Source organism: Clupea harengus, chromosome 9, assembly GCF_900700415.2.
Source record: "Clupea harengus chromosome 9, Ch_v2.0.2, whole genome shotgun sequence".
Taxonomy (NCBI): Eukaryota; Metazoa; Chordata; class Actinopteri; order Clupeiformes; family Clupeidae; genus Clupea; species Clupea harengus.
The window spans coordinates 7150491-7163635 of record NC_045160.1 but is presented as its reverse complement, the minus strand read 5'-3'; the positions used below and the strand labels follow the sequence as shown (position 1 = coordinate 7163635).

Below are 13145 nucleotides of genomic sequence, written 5' to 3'. Positions count from 1 at the left end.
TCTGATACAAATTCTGTTTTAACAGGGCAATTCCATTAGCCAAGCATTAGTACAGATTAGTACACATACACCATGAAGCAGAAAGTCTATAAGAGTACAAGGTTGGGAGACTGGTAATGTTTCTACTTAGACAATTCAGTCTTAACAAAAATGATGAGTTAGGAATCAATTTAACATGACTAATAAGTTTATTCATTATAATTACCATGAGTTATGATGGCACTGCATACTGCTGTCGGCAGACTTGTTGTAAGCTGAGCACTAACAGAGGTCTTTGTTCTGTTTCTGCTCCTCTGTACCGTCACTGCAATTCATTTCACGAGCCTACATGCACTCATCAGCATTCATCATTTTTGTCCACTTTCTTTCCAACGGCATACTAAATCCTCACTTTGAAATACACATACCCATAGGTCTAAAGTTAGACACAATTCTGCTTGACATCACTTGGCTCAAAGAGTTTCCACCAAAACTTCAGAGAGTTGAAGTATCTCTCGTGTATTTTAATAGTAAATCAAAATATGTGGTAAGTGTGGTCCTTGATTACTGAATCTCCGTGGTGGCCCGAGTGCTTGCAGTGATTGATAGGCTGAATCGGCCACCTGTAGCAAGTCAAAGTGAGTCTCGGTTTTGATTGCACAGCATTAGTGTCAGTCGGCATAGCCTTTCCAAGTAGCTAATGATTGTCTCACTACGGCGGCAGTGTTAATTACGCGAAAAGACTTGGAATGCACGGTGCCCATCAAAGCTAATGATGAGCCGACAACCTTCAGCTCGTCCCCTGCCACGAGATCTCCGTGATCTGTGTGTGGAGATTCAACACACGTTTCCTGTATAGCGTGTTTGCTGAAGTGTGAATATTTTATCTGATTTTTAAACTGTGACGCAAGATGAAGTTGATCGCTGTCATCACTACCGCGACGCTGAGATCAATGTGAAGGTTTGACCAACACTGCCATTCAGAGCATGCAGGCTTATCATGTTTCACTTGTTGCTTTTCAGAGGGCAGACAGTGCTTTATTGCATAGAAAGAGATTGCCGGTGGCTGGGTGAGCAGATCACATTGGATGTGTTGAGGTTATCCCCGTCTCCATGCGGGCATGGATATTCAGCCTGTCAGGAGCAGGCGGTAAATTGATTGTTTTTTTCCCCCCCTCCACGTGGATGTGCAATTATGGCTTTGCAAGGCCGCCAAAGGGGCTGACCACATTAAAAAGCGGCAAAAATAAAAAGCATTTTTTTTTCCTATTGCTTAAACCCCATTTCATATTTCGGGTTCACGTCTATTGGACGCGGATGAGCAGACAATGAGGGAGACGGAAGGTGCATGTGGGTATTGCTTTTCCTATTTAAACATCTCATTCTGCATTCAGCCGTCATTTCACACTACAGGCAATCTTCTACAGACAGGCGAATGGCCCTGGATTTGCATGAATATTAGGAAGAGGGCCATCTAAAGCCATGTGATAATAAGCCTGAAAGAGTCATTAGAGTGATGGCCCAGAGCTGGTGGCTGTGAAGGGCTGGAGAAGACAGATCAGAGCTCACCCTGAAGGAAACAGCTCCACAAATGATTCTCAATTGCTGACCCAGAAATGAGTTGACACTGAGGCCAAGGTTGTGGAGTAATGGCTGACATTCTATTTTTTTTATACCGTGTGGGTGTGAATGTTGCTGGTAAAGGGAAATTGCTCATGATTATACTGAATATCATGACAGGGGGCATCTAGGCAAAAACATCTTCATATAGAGTGGATAGTTACAAATCGTGTAGGTGGCAGTGGTAACAGTGGGAATCATGGACTAAATATTGTGACAATCGCAGAACTAAATGTTTTTGAATACTAAGGCTCTGCCTCTCTGGTAGTACTGCAGTACTGTAGTGGAACTAATATGTGTATACATTAAAATCACTTATAAAAACACTTATTAAACTGATACACTGAAATCCAAATATATACACCATAAATCGAGCTCTCAACAGCCAGTAGGCTTATATTTTTAAAACATTTATTACTGTAAATACATTATCCTTAATCCATAGTATGCTGTGAAAGAAATTTAACATCAAGCACAAAACCATTCAGCAACATGAAAAAACGTAGAAAAATGCAAGCATACTGACATTCTCCTGGTAGCACATGGGTGTACCATAGGATGAGTTGTGAAAAGATAGCACATGGATGTGTGTGTGACTGATGTGATAAGGCTGGAGTCAGAGGGGGGTTACAGTACATTCATACATACTGGCCATAAAGTAGTTATTCTCCATATGGTCACATAACATCATAGATCAGTATAGTTGGCCACTTTAAATATAGTCCTATGGTGATTTACTGCCTGGTCTGTACACGTCTTGCTTCATCGAGGGGTACGCTGTGAAAGTGCATTCTGTATTTTTTACGACCCTCGAAAACCTTACGTACAAACATGGGCAGTATTCCAAAAAACATCAAGCAGTTTTGATCAGCTTAACATTCTGTAAAACTTATGAGAAACCAATAACATTATAAAGACCATAAATCCAACTTAAATAAATATATTACTCTTGTGCATACACACACACACACACACACACACACACACACACAGACCCAAGGCCTTATACATCATTTGTTAAATAAAAAATTCAATAAATATTTGAACAGTTCAAAATATATATATGCACTTGACAGGAATGTAAAACGCATACTTTGGTCAAGTGATAAGAGTAATACTGTACAGTTAGAGGGTTTCTACCACAACTGACAAATTCAGTACTATTTAAGGCAAAATCAACATGACAAGTTGAACAAAAGCAATTACTTTGTAAATATTTTATCCACATAAAGTACATAAAAATACCTCATAGAAAAATACATGTGTGGGACATACACTCATTTATTCTATATTTCTATATGGAATGACAAAGAGAACTCTTCATATTGCCACATACAAACTATATACAATCACCACTGTGCTCACATCGAGGAGTTCTCACCACCACAGGAGCAGGTGGATATGTACAATTCCCTTGACAACTAAATGAGTTTGAATGACTAAGTGATTCTTATATTTGGGTGGATATATCGTGAACATGGACTCTTTACCAGCTATGTGTATAATGTACAAAAAGTGCAGACAGTATTTTCATAGTGTTTCAATCACAGGTCTGTAAACAGTTACAGTGAGTTAAATTTGAACATTACAAAAGCATTATCAATACACAAAGACATACTGTATGTCACAAACCCCTCAGGTTACACGTTTGGAAAGTGCACATTGATTAACTGTCAAAATGCACAAAAAAACATCTTAAGACGCCTCCATCTTGGGCCAGTGTTAGCTACAGGATATAAGAGGAAGGACAGTGCTAGGCACAAAAGTCCAAAACGCACAAAAGAAAGTTGACTGAATCCATAACATGGATTGTTTGAGTCTTGTCTTGTTTGAGTCATTACAATTGGTTGGCGGTGTGCGATGAGCAGTGGGGGAGAAGCCACAGACAGGTGGCCAGCCGTCAGTGTCTGCGTTACCGTTTTACTACCTCCAGACAGACAAGGCCTGAGCGGCTGTGGCCAGGGCCGGGAGATGCAGCCCATGGTGGGGGTGCAGCCCTCAGGGTGGAGGCTGAGGCTCTGGGCTCCAGACTGAGCAAATGTCTCCAGGTATTTACAATGGGAGGATTATTGCAGGAGGAGGCAGCGCCACCTGTCTGAGCAGCAGGGTTACTGCACCAGAGACCGCTCCCTCTCTTCACCCTTCACCAGGTGTATTGCTTGGGCAAAGGACTTTCAACCATGTTTGTTTTGTCCACTCTTTGGAGCCTGTCCCCTGTGCCTCCCATGTCCTCTACTTGCACCCCTCACACCACATGAACAGATTGGTTTGGCACATGCCCGTACATTATCAGAGCATTAGCGTGTGACCATTAAACTATACTATGCCATGTTGGACCAAAACAAGTTGTGGGACATAAAGGTGCCGTTTTCTAGAAGCTCCAACAGGCTTCTTCCTCTGTACTAGAAGTTGTAATAATAAAATATAGGTTGCAAAGGTGATCTTCCCTCAATGCAGTACTCCATGTGAGAAGAATACATAAAAAGAACAGTCTTGCTATTACATTGAACATTTGTAAAACCATCAAGTGGTGAACCATGCTAAGAGGACCAGTAGCATTGCCTCGATCTACTTCATTCAGCAGCCATTATTTCCCATTCTGAAATGGCAGGATTTCAAGCATGACTGGACATGCCATCTTTGGGGCTTACTGGGGCTCTGCATAATAACTTTCACTGATGAATTTGCAATCGGATCGTCATCCAGCTCTGCAACAATGAGCAGAGCAAACAGAAGGCAGCTGGCTATGGAAATAAAGGGCCAGCTTCTAATAATAGCCTATCTACCTCCAATGGCGGCATGAATATGTATGAGAGTGAACAACCAGACAGTCACTGCTTAAAGGTGGAAATCGTACAACCGCACCAGTCAGTGATTTTGCTGGCGCTACTGCCAAATTCTGCCAGCCAAAAGAAAAACAGCAAGTACCCAGGGCGAAATAATCACCGGCCGTGTGGGGAAACGCACTACAGCGCGGTACATATGCTGCAGGTGAGACCGCTGCCATCCCCTCTGCATGAGAGCGCGTGAACGAGCCACATTTGAAATTCACCACTCATTTACATGAACATATTGTTCCGTTAGACATTATGATTCTGTCGATGTCCTCAAGGTCAAAGTGGGTCTCTGGGCTGGAGGCAGCGGGAGCTGAGGCACGGGGGACTAACCGCGAGGCCGGCATATGGCTGAGCTGCACTGCACCGGGGGCTCGAAGCTATTGATTATTCATTGGGCAACTCACCTGGGCCCTGTACACCCAGATGCCCTCTCATCCCACTCCTCCATCTCCCCTCCTCTCTCTCCATCTCTCTCTCTCTCTCCCTCCCTCTTTCTCTCGCTTGGACTGTCCTTCAGGGTGTGGTGTCCCCGCGGTGTATGGAACCCCGTCCCCACACGCCGTGGCTCCCCACACCTCCTCCTCCTCCTCCTCCTCCTCCAGCGCCGCCGTGGTCCTTGTCGGACTCGGGCTGGCTTTGGGCGCGCTCCGGTTTGGGGTTGGTGGTGTAGGGCGGGTCGGGCTGCTGCACGGACATGGTGCGCCGCAGGTGTGGCCGTTTGCACAGGAAGTCGGGCTTGGCCGAGCGGCCCAGCGAGCCTTTGCACAGCACCAGACGCACCGACGAGCTCTTCTTGGGCCGTGCCCGGTGCCCGAACTGGAGCGTGGAGAGGTGCACGGCGTACCCCTCGCTCAGAAACTACACCACCCCCCAACACACACGCACACACACACACACACACACACACACACGCAAACCAATCCCCCCCAAGGCGAGGTAAGAGAGAGGATCACACGGATGAGTGGATGACGACATGAGAGCAGTGGAGTGATGAGGGAGAGGGAAAGAAGGAGGGATGGATGGAGGGAGAAAGGGAGAAGAAAAGAAACAGCGGTCAGTAAGTCTAGCGGAACAGGATCAATATTCATTGAATCAGAGGGAAACAGCATGAGGTGGGGCTGGAGGGGTGACGGGACTGAAGCCTCCATACCTGGCACTGGTTCTGGTACTTCTTGGACGGCCTGCCGACGATGTAAATTTGGGACGGGACGAGTCCCAGCATGTTATAGACAGAGATGTCCTTCATGGAGCCGTAGGCCGAGTTGATCTTAATGTGGCACTGCGAGGACAGAGAAAAATGAGGACCATTCTACTGTCAGTCTGATGCCTGACATCATCAAGGAGCAGAACGTATTTGAGGGCAAGAGATGATACTGAGCAAGAGGGGCAAAGAGGCAAACGAACACAGAGCCTTCAGTCAAAAGAAGAAGAGAAGAGCAGACAAAGACAGAGAAGAAGAGGATGCAAAGTCATTAACAAACATGGGAGAGGCAGACGTTTATCAAGCGCAGATGTTTGAAATGATTCGCAAAAGGAAGAAAGACACTGAAAGATGTCCACTGGGGCAAAGAAGCAAGAAAACTGTGAGACAGGGACAGTGAACAAGAGGGTAAAAGAACTGTGAAGAAAAGAAAAGAGAAAGACAGAAAAAGGGGAGAAGGACATTCATCAAGTGCAGATGTGTCGTTGAGAGACGCCGCGGCGGCGCTCACCTCCTGCATGAGGTTTCGGAGGAAGAGGGCTTTCTGCCGCAGCGGGTCGTGCACCAGGCCCTCGGAGAAGAAGATCATGCCCTGGGGGAAGTTGTGCTGAGAGAGCCAGGAGACCACGCGCTGCTTCTGCATGTCTGGCCTGCCTGTGATGTAGATGATCAGGAAGCCCAGGTCCTGCCAGTGCCTGCCGATGGGAGGGAAGACAAAACCTGTTTGGCTCCCGTGGTTCAGCATTGCTGCTTTTTTTGATTTCATCTGTCATGCTACTTATGGTGGAGCCAGTCCCAGAGATGTGTTCACAGAAGGAGGCATCTGAATGGGAAGAAACCTGCCCCGGAGCACTGCGGCGAGGCTGACACATTTCACCGCATATGACTGATTTGGTGCATTTGTATGTGGGTCCCTCGGGAAAACATTGCAAGGAAATACTGTCTCACATAATGTCTTCAAAATTCTACTCTGTTAAGCTATTTCCTTCACTGAAAAAGCCATCAACATGCACACTCACGTACTTACACTAACACACACACACACACACACACACACACACACACACACACACACACACACACACACACACACACACACACACCAACAATAATACATATCAGTTCGCAGGTGAGGTGTAAGTTACCTAACAACATCCACAGCCCCTGGGCGCACTTTGGGGTCGCTGCCCATGATGGAGACGCTGGCAGCAAAGGAGCCATCAATGCTGAACACCACACACTCCATCCCCCGCGGCAACACAGTGAGAAAGGCCTCTGCACTCGTCTGGTCACCCCTAGAAGTGGAGAGAGAGAGCGAGAGAGAGAATGAGAGTGAGAGTGAGAGTGAGTAGGTGTAAGGAAGAGTGCGGAAGAAGGAGAAAAAGCGAGCAGGGTTGCGACCAAGGCTCACAGCTCTCCAAATTTCAATGTATTCAATTTACTTCACAGCCCGGTGAGTTGGAGAGAAAGAGAGAGAGAGAGGGAGAGTGAAGAGGAAAAGAGAGAGATCTAGCGACACCCACTGTAGCCCTGGCAGCGAAAGATTCCAGAGAAAGAGAGCCAATTCAGAATAGAGTGATTTTTAAGCAAATGGCTTGACTTGCTGCACCTGCTCAAGGGCAACTGTAATCACAGCACCATTTTTACGGAAAAGAACATTACTGGGAAGCTGTGGGGGTTACCTGAAGGAGGAGGAGAAGAAGGAGAGAGATGGAGATGGAGAAGTGGAAAGGCTAGATATCGAGACTCACTTTACCACCATTTTGATGGGATAAACCCCGACGGCCAGCCTCTTGTGCTTGGGGACGGTGTAGGCGATGCGACCGCTGCTGTTGGTCACCTCTGTGTCAAAGTGCACCCAGCGGCCTGACTGCGGCTGGGTCATCAGAAAGACATCCACCTGTCAAAGAGAGAGAGAGAGGGGTGGGGGGGGGGGGGGGGCAGAGTGTGAGAGACCAAGTGAAAAAGAGAGGGGAGAGAGAAATAGAGGAGAGAGAGAGAGGAAGAAAGAAGACAAGAAAGAAAGAAAGAAAGAAAGAAAGAAAGAAAGAAAGAGCAGGGATGTGAAGACGCTGAGATGGACACACAGGGGAGGGAAGCAGAGAGCAGCGAGCAGCCTGGCAGGTGGCTGTGCTGCAGACTTCTAATGATGTGAATTCATTCTCCCTCTAATAATGGGCCGGATGAGAGAGGATGGAGGATTATTGAATTAAAAACAGAGGTAGGGCGTGTGGAGGGGGCCCTGGGGACAGACTTGAGCGGGTGCACCTAGTGGAAGCCGCCCAAAATCCTCCTCCACTGTGGCCCCCACCCACCTTCTCTCCTGTCCCCCACCCACCTTCTCTCATCTCAGCGTGACCATGTCCCCCACCCACCTTCTCTCCTGTCAGCGTGACCATGTCCCCCACCCACCTTCTCTCCTGTCAGCGTGACCATGTCCCCCACCCACCTTCTCTCCTGTCAGCGTGACCATGTCCCCCACCCACCTTCTCTCCTGTCAGCGTGACCATGTCCCCCACCCACCTTCTCTCATCTCAGCGTGACCATGTCCTCCACCCACCCACCTTCTCTCCAGTCAGCGTGACCATGTCCAGCGGCCCGTACATGAAGCGCCCCACCAGCGTCTGCTGCCCGTCCTCGGTCGCGATGACATCATTCACCCGGTGGTTGGCTGTGACGTTCTGCTAGAAGGAAAAGAGAAGAATCAGTTGCCTTTATGTGTTCTCTTTACGTGTTCCCTTTGTGTGTTCCCTCTACGTGTTCTCTCCAAGGCACTTCAGAGAACCAGCGCTAGCATGCGTGTGAAGGGAATAGAGGGTGTCCTGTCTCCCTCCCTCCCTCCCTCCCTCCTCCTCCTCTCCATTCAGTTTCCCTAGGGTCCTTTTTCTGCTTCAGTGAGAAGGCCAAAGCCCCACAGAACGCATTCCCAAATCACTGCAGATGAGATGGGGCTTTGGTTCTATAATGTATGCAATTAAAGCTACCAGAACGGATGCATTCCAAGGTTGTTCTACTTGCTGGTTACACTAATAGGCTGGGCAACCTGTTAGCAATAAAGAGGCTTTAAAATTATTATTAATCTCACAGTAGCTTCACTGCTGTTGCATCAGCCTTCCCCTGTTGATTACCAAACCTTATTTAGGCCTAGTCCCATACTTACTAGTACTGTGTACTGAATACTAGTTCTGTACATAATACTGAATGAGAGGAAAGTGTAGAGTATTTCTGTATCATTTTATTCTTCATTATTAGATTCAATGAAGCAGTAAAGAATAATATCACCACTATACAGTATGACACTAACTTAATACATGTAATGCAATGTCCTTGATTTGAATGACATATGCTGCATGATGAGGCATGATGTGACATGAGCAGGGTGCATTCAGTTTGTTTGGGGTCATTTGCAGTCTGTTCCCTGCACACATCCTAGCAGGCATGGCCATTCTGTGGATTTGACATGCTTGCTCAGCACTGTAAACTCGTAAGCCCACACAAGCTAATGAACCTGATTTAGCAGATTTGTCATTTAATGAAGCCTTTAAACATTTACGGGCGCTCGGCTATTTACATATTGATTACGCCGGTCAATAATTCATTTCAGCCAGCCCTCAGACAGATTGGGGTGTGACACACAGACGGTGTTGTGGCGTTTCGCTCCACAGGGCAGTTACGGCACACAATGACAAATGCGCGGTAGGTCCAGTTGACACTACGCTTTCAAAGGCGGTGGAGGTTTTTCAGAAAACATGCCATTTGCCACACAGCCATCACTCTGTATGAGAGGTGACAGGGCAGTTCTTTCTGACAGATCTGCCATCGCCAAAACCCATCTGCGAGCTCAGGGTGTGAGGAGCGTGGCAGACCGCGACTTCATTTCGCTGTGACATACGTTGCTCCGAGGGAGAGGCGCCCGCTGCTCGGGGATGCTTGTTAAGGCGGAGTGCTTTCGAAGCGGTCGCCGTGGTGATTTCTCACCGACATTCTGAATGTGAGACACGGCCTCGCCAGCAGAGCCGGGGGCCAAGTGAGAGAGAATAAGGAGCTTCACCCCCGTGAAGGCCATCGCTGCTTTACATAGACAAACATCACAGACCACGCTCTGATGCAGCTTTCAGGCTTAGGGATGCTGTGAATATTGACACACATTCTTTGAAACATGGCGACGACACACAGTCAGCTGCGAGAAAACTGTGTGCTAAATATAGGCTGAAGGTATCTTATGAAAAGAGGAAAATAAATAGAAATAGAGCGCCTTGCCTTCAGCGCGCAGTGGAAGAGCGTGGCGGTGTAATTGTGTTGTGTTCTCGAGCTCAGACCCAAGGTGAAACTGTGTTTTTATTTTCAGTCGTGCTCTCACAGCCCACACACAGAACTGAGTGGAAAAGCTTTCGCTGTGGCCGCGGAGGTATTTTTAGCACCGCCATTGAGCGCCGCGTCTGGTTGAGCAGATGCTAGCGGCTGAATGAAGTGCCTGTTTGTACACTGAAGAGGATGAATGTCGCCGAGTGTAGGTGGTTCAACATTGTTATGGCACTTTTGACATGTTTGACTCTTTTCACAGGATTAAATGGAATTACTCATATTGACAGGCCTGCACAAGACAGTTTCCACAAAACCCCAGTTTAAAGAGTTGAAAAAAATAACAAGTGGAGAACACTTCAACGACACAACGAATTAGCCCAAATGACCAAAGCAAACTCGTGAGGCATTACGAGGCATCGCTGAGAAGCGCAGAGGATTGTCAGAGAGTGTTTGAGTCACACCTGGGTTACCAGAGAGAGAGAGAGAGAGAGAGAGAGAGAGAGAGAGAGAGAGAGAGAGGGAGAGAGAGTACACCTGTCCTCACCCTCAGCTTCACGTGGGTTCTCCTGCGCAGCCACTTCTCCCTCGGGCTGGAGGGAGAGAAGAGGGACGAGTCTACACGGTCAGCCTCCTGGGCATTTACACAATCACATTGCATCACCTGTCAATCAAACAAACACACAAGTTATATATTAGTTGTAATAGTAATGGCTGTCTGTTTGAAAAAGCATTGCCACTCTGCCTACAGGAGTTTGAGAAATAGTGACCCTTGAATTATGATATGCATAGAGACGAGGCGAAGCCATTACAGGAGGCCACATATTTGCTCTGGAGGGGGCCACAGCAGTAGCACGGGAGACAATGATAAGTGTTTCCACAAATACTACAAAAAAGTCATTCCACAGCACTCTTAAGGTCACAGAGAAATGATTCATCAAAGAGAGAGGGAGGGAGAAAAAGAGCTCTTCCATTTCTACAGTGGTGAACAGCAAATCCACTGTGAATCCTCAATGGGCACATAAATTACAAAGACAAATAGCTCTCCTTCAAAGGGGGGCTGAGTCCAGAGCTGTGCAACAATCTTCTCAGGCGCAACTTAAATATGCATGTAGAAACACACCCTAGACATCCTTAAGATCTTCTTGGCTTTGATGAGTATTTTCTTCATTTCTTAATGTTTAATGCTGCATCTGTAAGAAGCCTGCTAGGGCGCTCAGACTATCATTAAGAAAGGTGCCGTGAGGAATGAGAGAGAGAGAGAGAGAGCATAAAGAGTGGCATGAGAAAGGGAGAGGAGAGAGAATGGCAGAAGAAAGGAAATAACAGACAGTGAAATAAGAAAGAGGGAGCGAGTGAGATGGCAGGAAAGGAAAAAGGAAGAAAGGGGGAGAGAGAGAGAGCAAGAGAGAGGGAGAAGAGAGGGAGACGTGCGTGCTACTTCTCATTTCCCTCACGTCAGCTTGTGGAGCAGCAGCAGCGCTAATAAAAAAAGAAACTGCTGATATGTGGAGCTTCACCCCAGTTATATTCTCCATACACACACACACACACACACACACACACACACACACACACACACACACACACACACACACACACACACAAACACGCGCACAAACACACAAACACGCACGCAAACAGACACACACACACTCGTACACACAGACACGCACGCACGCAAGCATGCTGATCCTCACACCAAGTCCATCTGCACACACCACACATAGATGCTCACGGTAAAAACATTTTTTTTATGTGATTTGTGTGTGTGTGTGTGTTACTGCATGTTATCAATATCTTTGTCCGTGAGCAAAACAGAGAAACATGAGGAGAGAGAAGGAGCGAGAGATAATGAGAGAAGAGGACTAGGGGAAGAGAGAAGGGGACTATTGGAACCTACACTCAGCAGATAGCTTCCGTTCCATCTTGTTCAGTAAATCAGTGAGACACAGGAAAAGAACTGTATCACTGTTAGACAGGACCCCCACACACACACACACACAGAGACACACACAGAGACACACACACACACACACACACACACACACACACACACACACACGGGTGGAAGACAGTTGTTAATTACCTGCCGCAGGATGAAGGCCCCCACGTCTGTGGACTCCCAGTAGGAGGCGTGGAAGAGGTGCGGCAGAGCCACGGTGGGGAAGGAGGTGAGCACGTCAGGACAGTAGAGGGAGTAATCCAGCCTCTTGGAGCCCCACCACGTGCTGGAGACTGAGCAGAGAGGCACGGATCAGGCACGGATCAACAGGGTGCTTGAGGTCACTTCACATTGAGACTACGGAAACTAAAGACGGAGAAGAGATACATCTACACAGGCTTCAGATCTCATTAGAACGGAGACAGACGGACCATCATTCAAAAAAAATAAAGATGTTATTATGTTAAGTACACACACACACACACACAATACACACACGCACCCGCACACACATACACACAAACAAACATGTGCAATCACTCAAACAGACAAGCACTCACTAAAACAATCATACAGACAAATTCATACCATTGCATTCAGATGATGTCAAAATGAGTCTCACTGAAGGCTACCAGGGGTTTCTGATGCAGTAAGAGTTATCATGGGTAACTTGTTAAAATATGTATTCATTTGATTTTCAGATCTGAATATCGTGTGCAGAGCTACGATGAGCCTCCCTACGGCGGGCTGCTCATGAAAGGCAAATGAACCACACTCACTTTTGGCTCGAAAGTCACGACCGCATCGTGGGAGTGCTCTACAATTTTCTGTTAGTGAACCTTGAAATTAGACCCCAAATTACTTTTTGAATTTATCTCCTTGGGGGGTAAGGAGGTCAGCATTGAATCCCAGCACCTTGACTGTTTGTCCAAAAACAACTCGACTTAATGTGCCATTGATAGTGTAGAATTCAGAGTGTGTAATTGATTGGCAACGCTGGCTGCTGGAGAGCTGTAGTGGAAAGTAGAGAGAAGGGCTCACACTCAACACTCAGTTCAACACTCACTGTTAGTACTGGAGGGAAGAGAGAAGGGCTCACACTCAACTCTCAGTTCAACACTCACTGTTAGCCACGGTGCTGCTCAGGCGACTCTCGGAGCAGCCGGATGTCTCGCTGTCCACGCTCGTCAGGCTGGATTGCCGGACCACACCTCCTCCCCGTCCTCCTCCTCCTCCTCCTCCTGCGGCACTGCCTGCACCT

The 13145-nt window shown here is 47.2% G+C and overlaps 1 protein-coding gene across 2 annotated transcripts in view; it reads right to left on the bottom strand.

The window, feature by feature from the left end:
- Positions 1 to 1993: 1993 nt before the first annotated feature.
- pitpnm3 (PITPNM family member 3) overlaps positions 1994 to 13145 on the bottom strand; it is a 70355-nt gene continuing 59203 nt past the window's right edge. The window contains exons 11-19 of one of the 2 annotated variants that reach the window (XM_031573207.2): positions 13009 to 13145; positions 12029 to 12177; positions 10487 to 10603; positions 8202 to 8321; positions 7389 to 7537; positions 6783 to 6932; positions 6149 to 6332; positions 5587 to 5715; positions 1994 to 5294 (exon numbers count right to left, since the gene is read on the bottom strand). The exon at positions 13009 to 13145 is cut by the window's right edge and continues 91 nt beyond it. In XM_031573207.2, coding sequence (XP_031429067.1) covers positions 4950 to 5294; positions 5587 to 5715; positions 6149 to 6332; positions 6783 to 6932; positions 7389 to 7537; positions 8202 to 8321; positions 10487 to 10603; positions 12029 to 12177; positions 13009 to 13145 — 1480 coding nt within the window. In that variant the 3' untranslated portion in view covers positions 1994 to 4949. The remainder of the gene's footprint in view (positions 5295 to 5586; positions 5716 to 6148; positions 6333 to 6782; positions 6933 to 7388; positions 7538 to 8201; positions 8322 to 10486; positions 10604 to 12028; positions 12178 to 13008) is intronic. The other variant, XM_031573208.2, reaches the window with a different exon arrangement.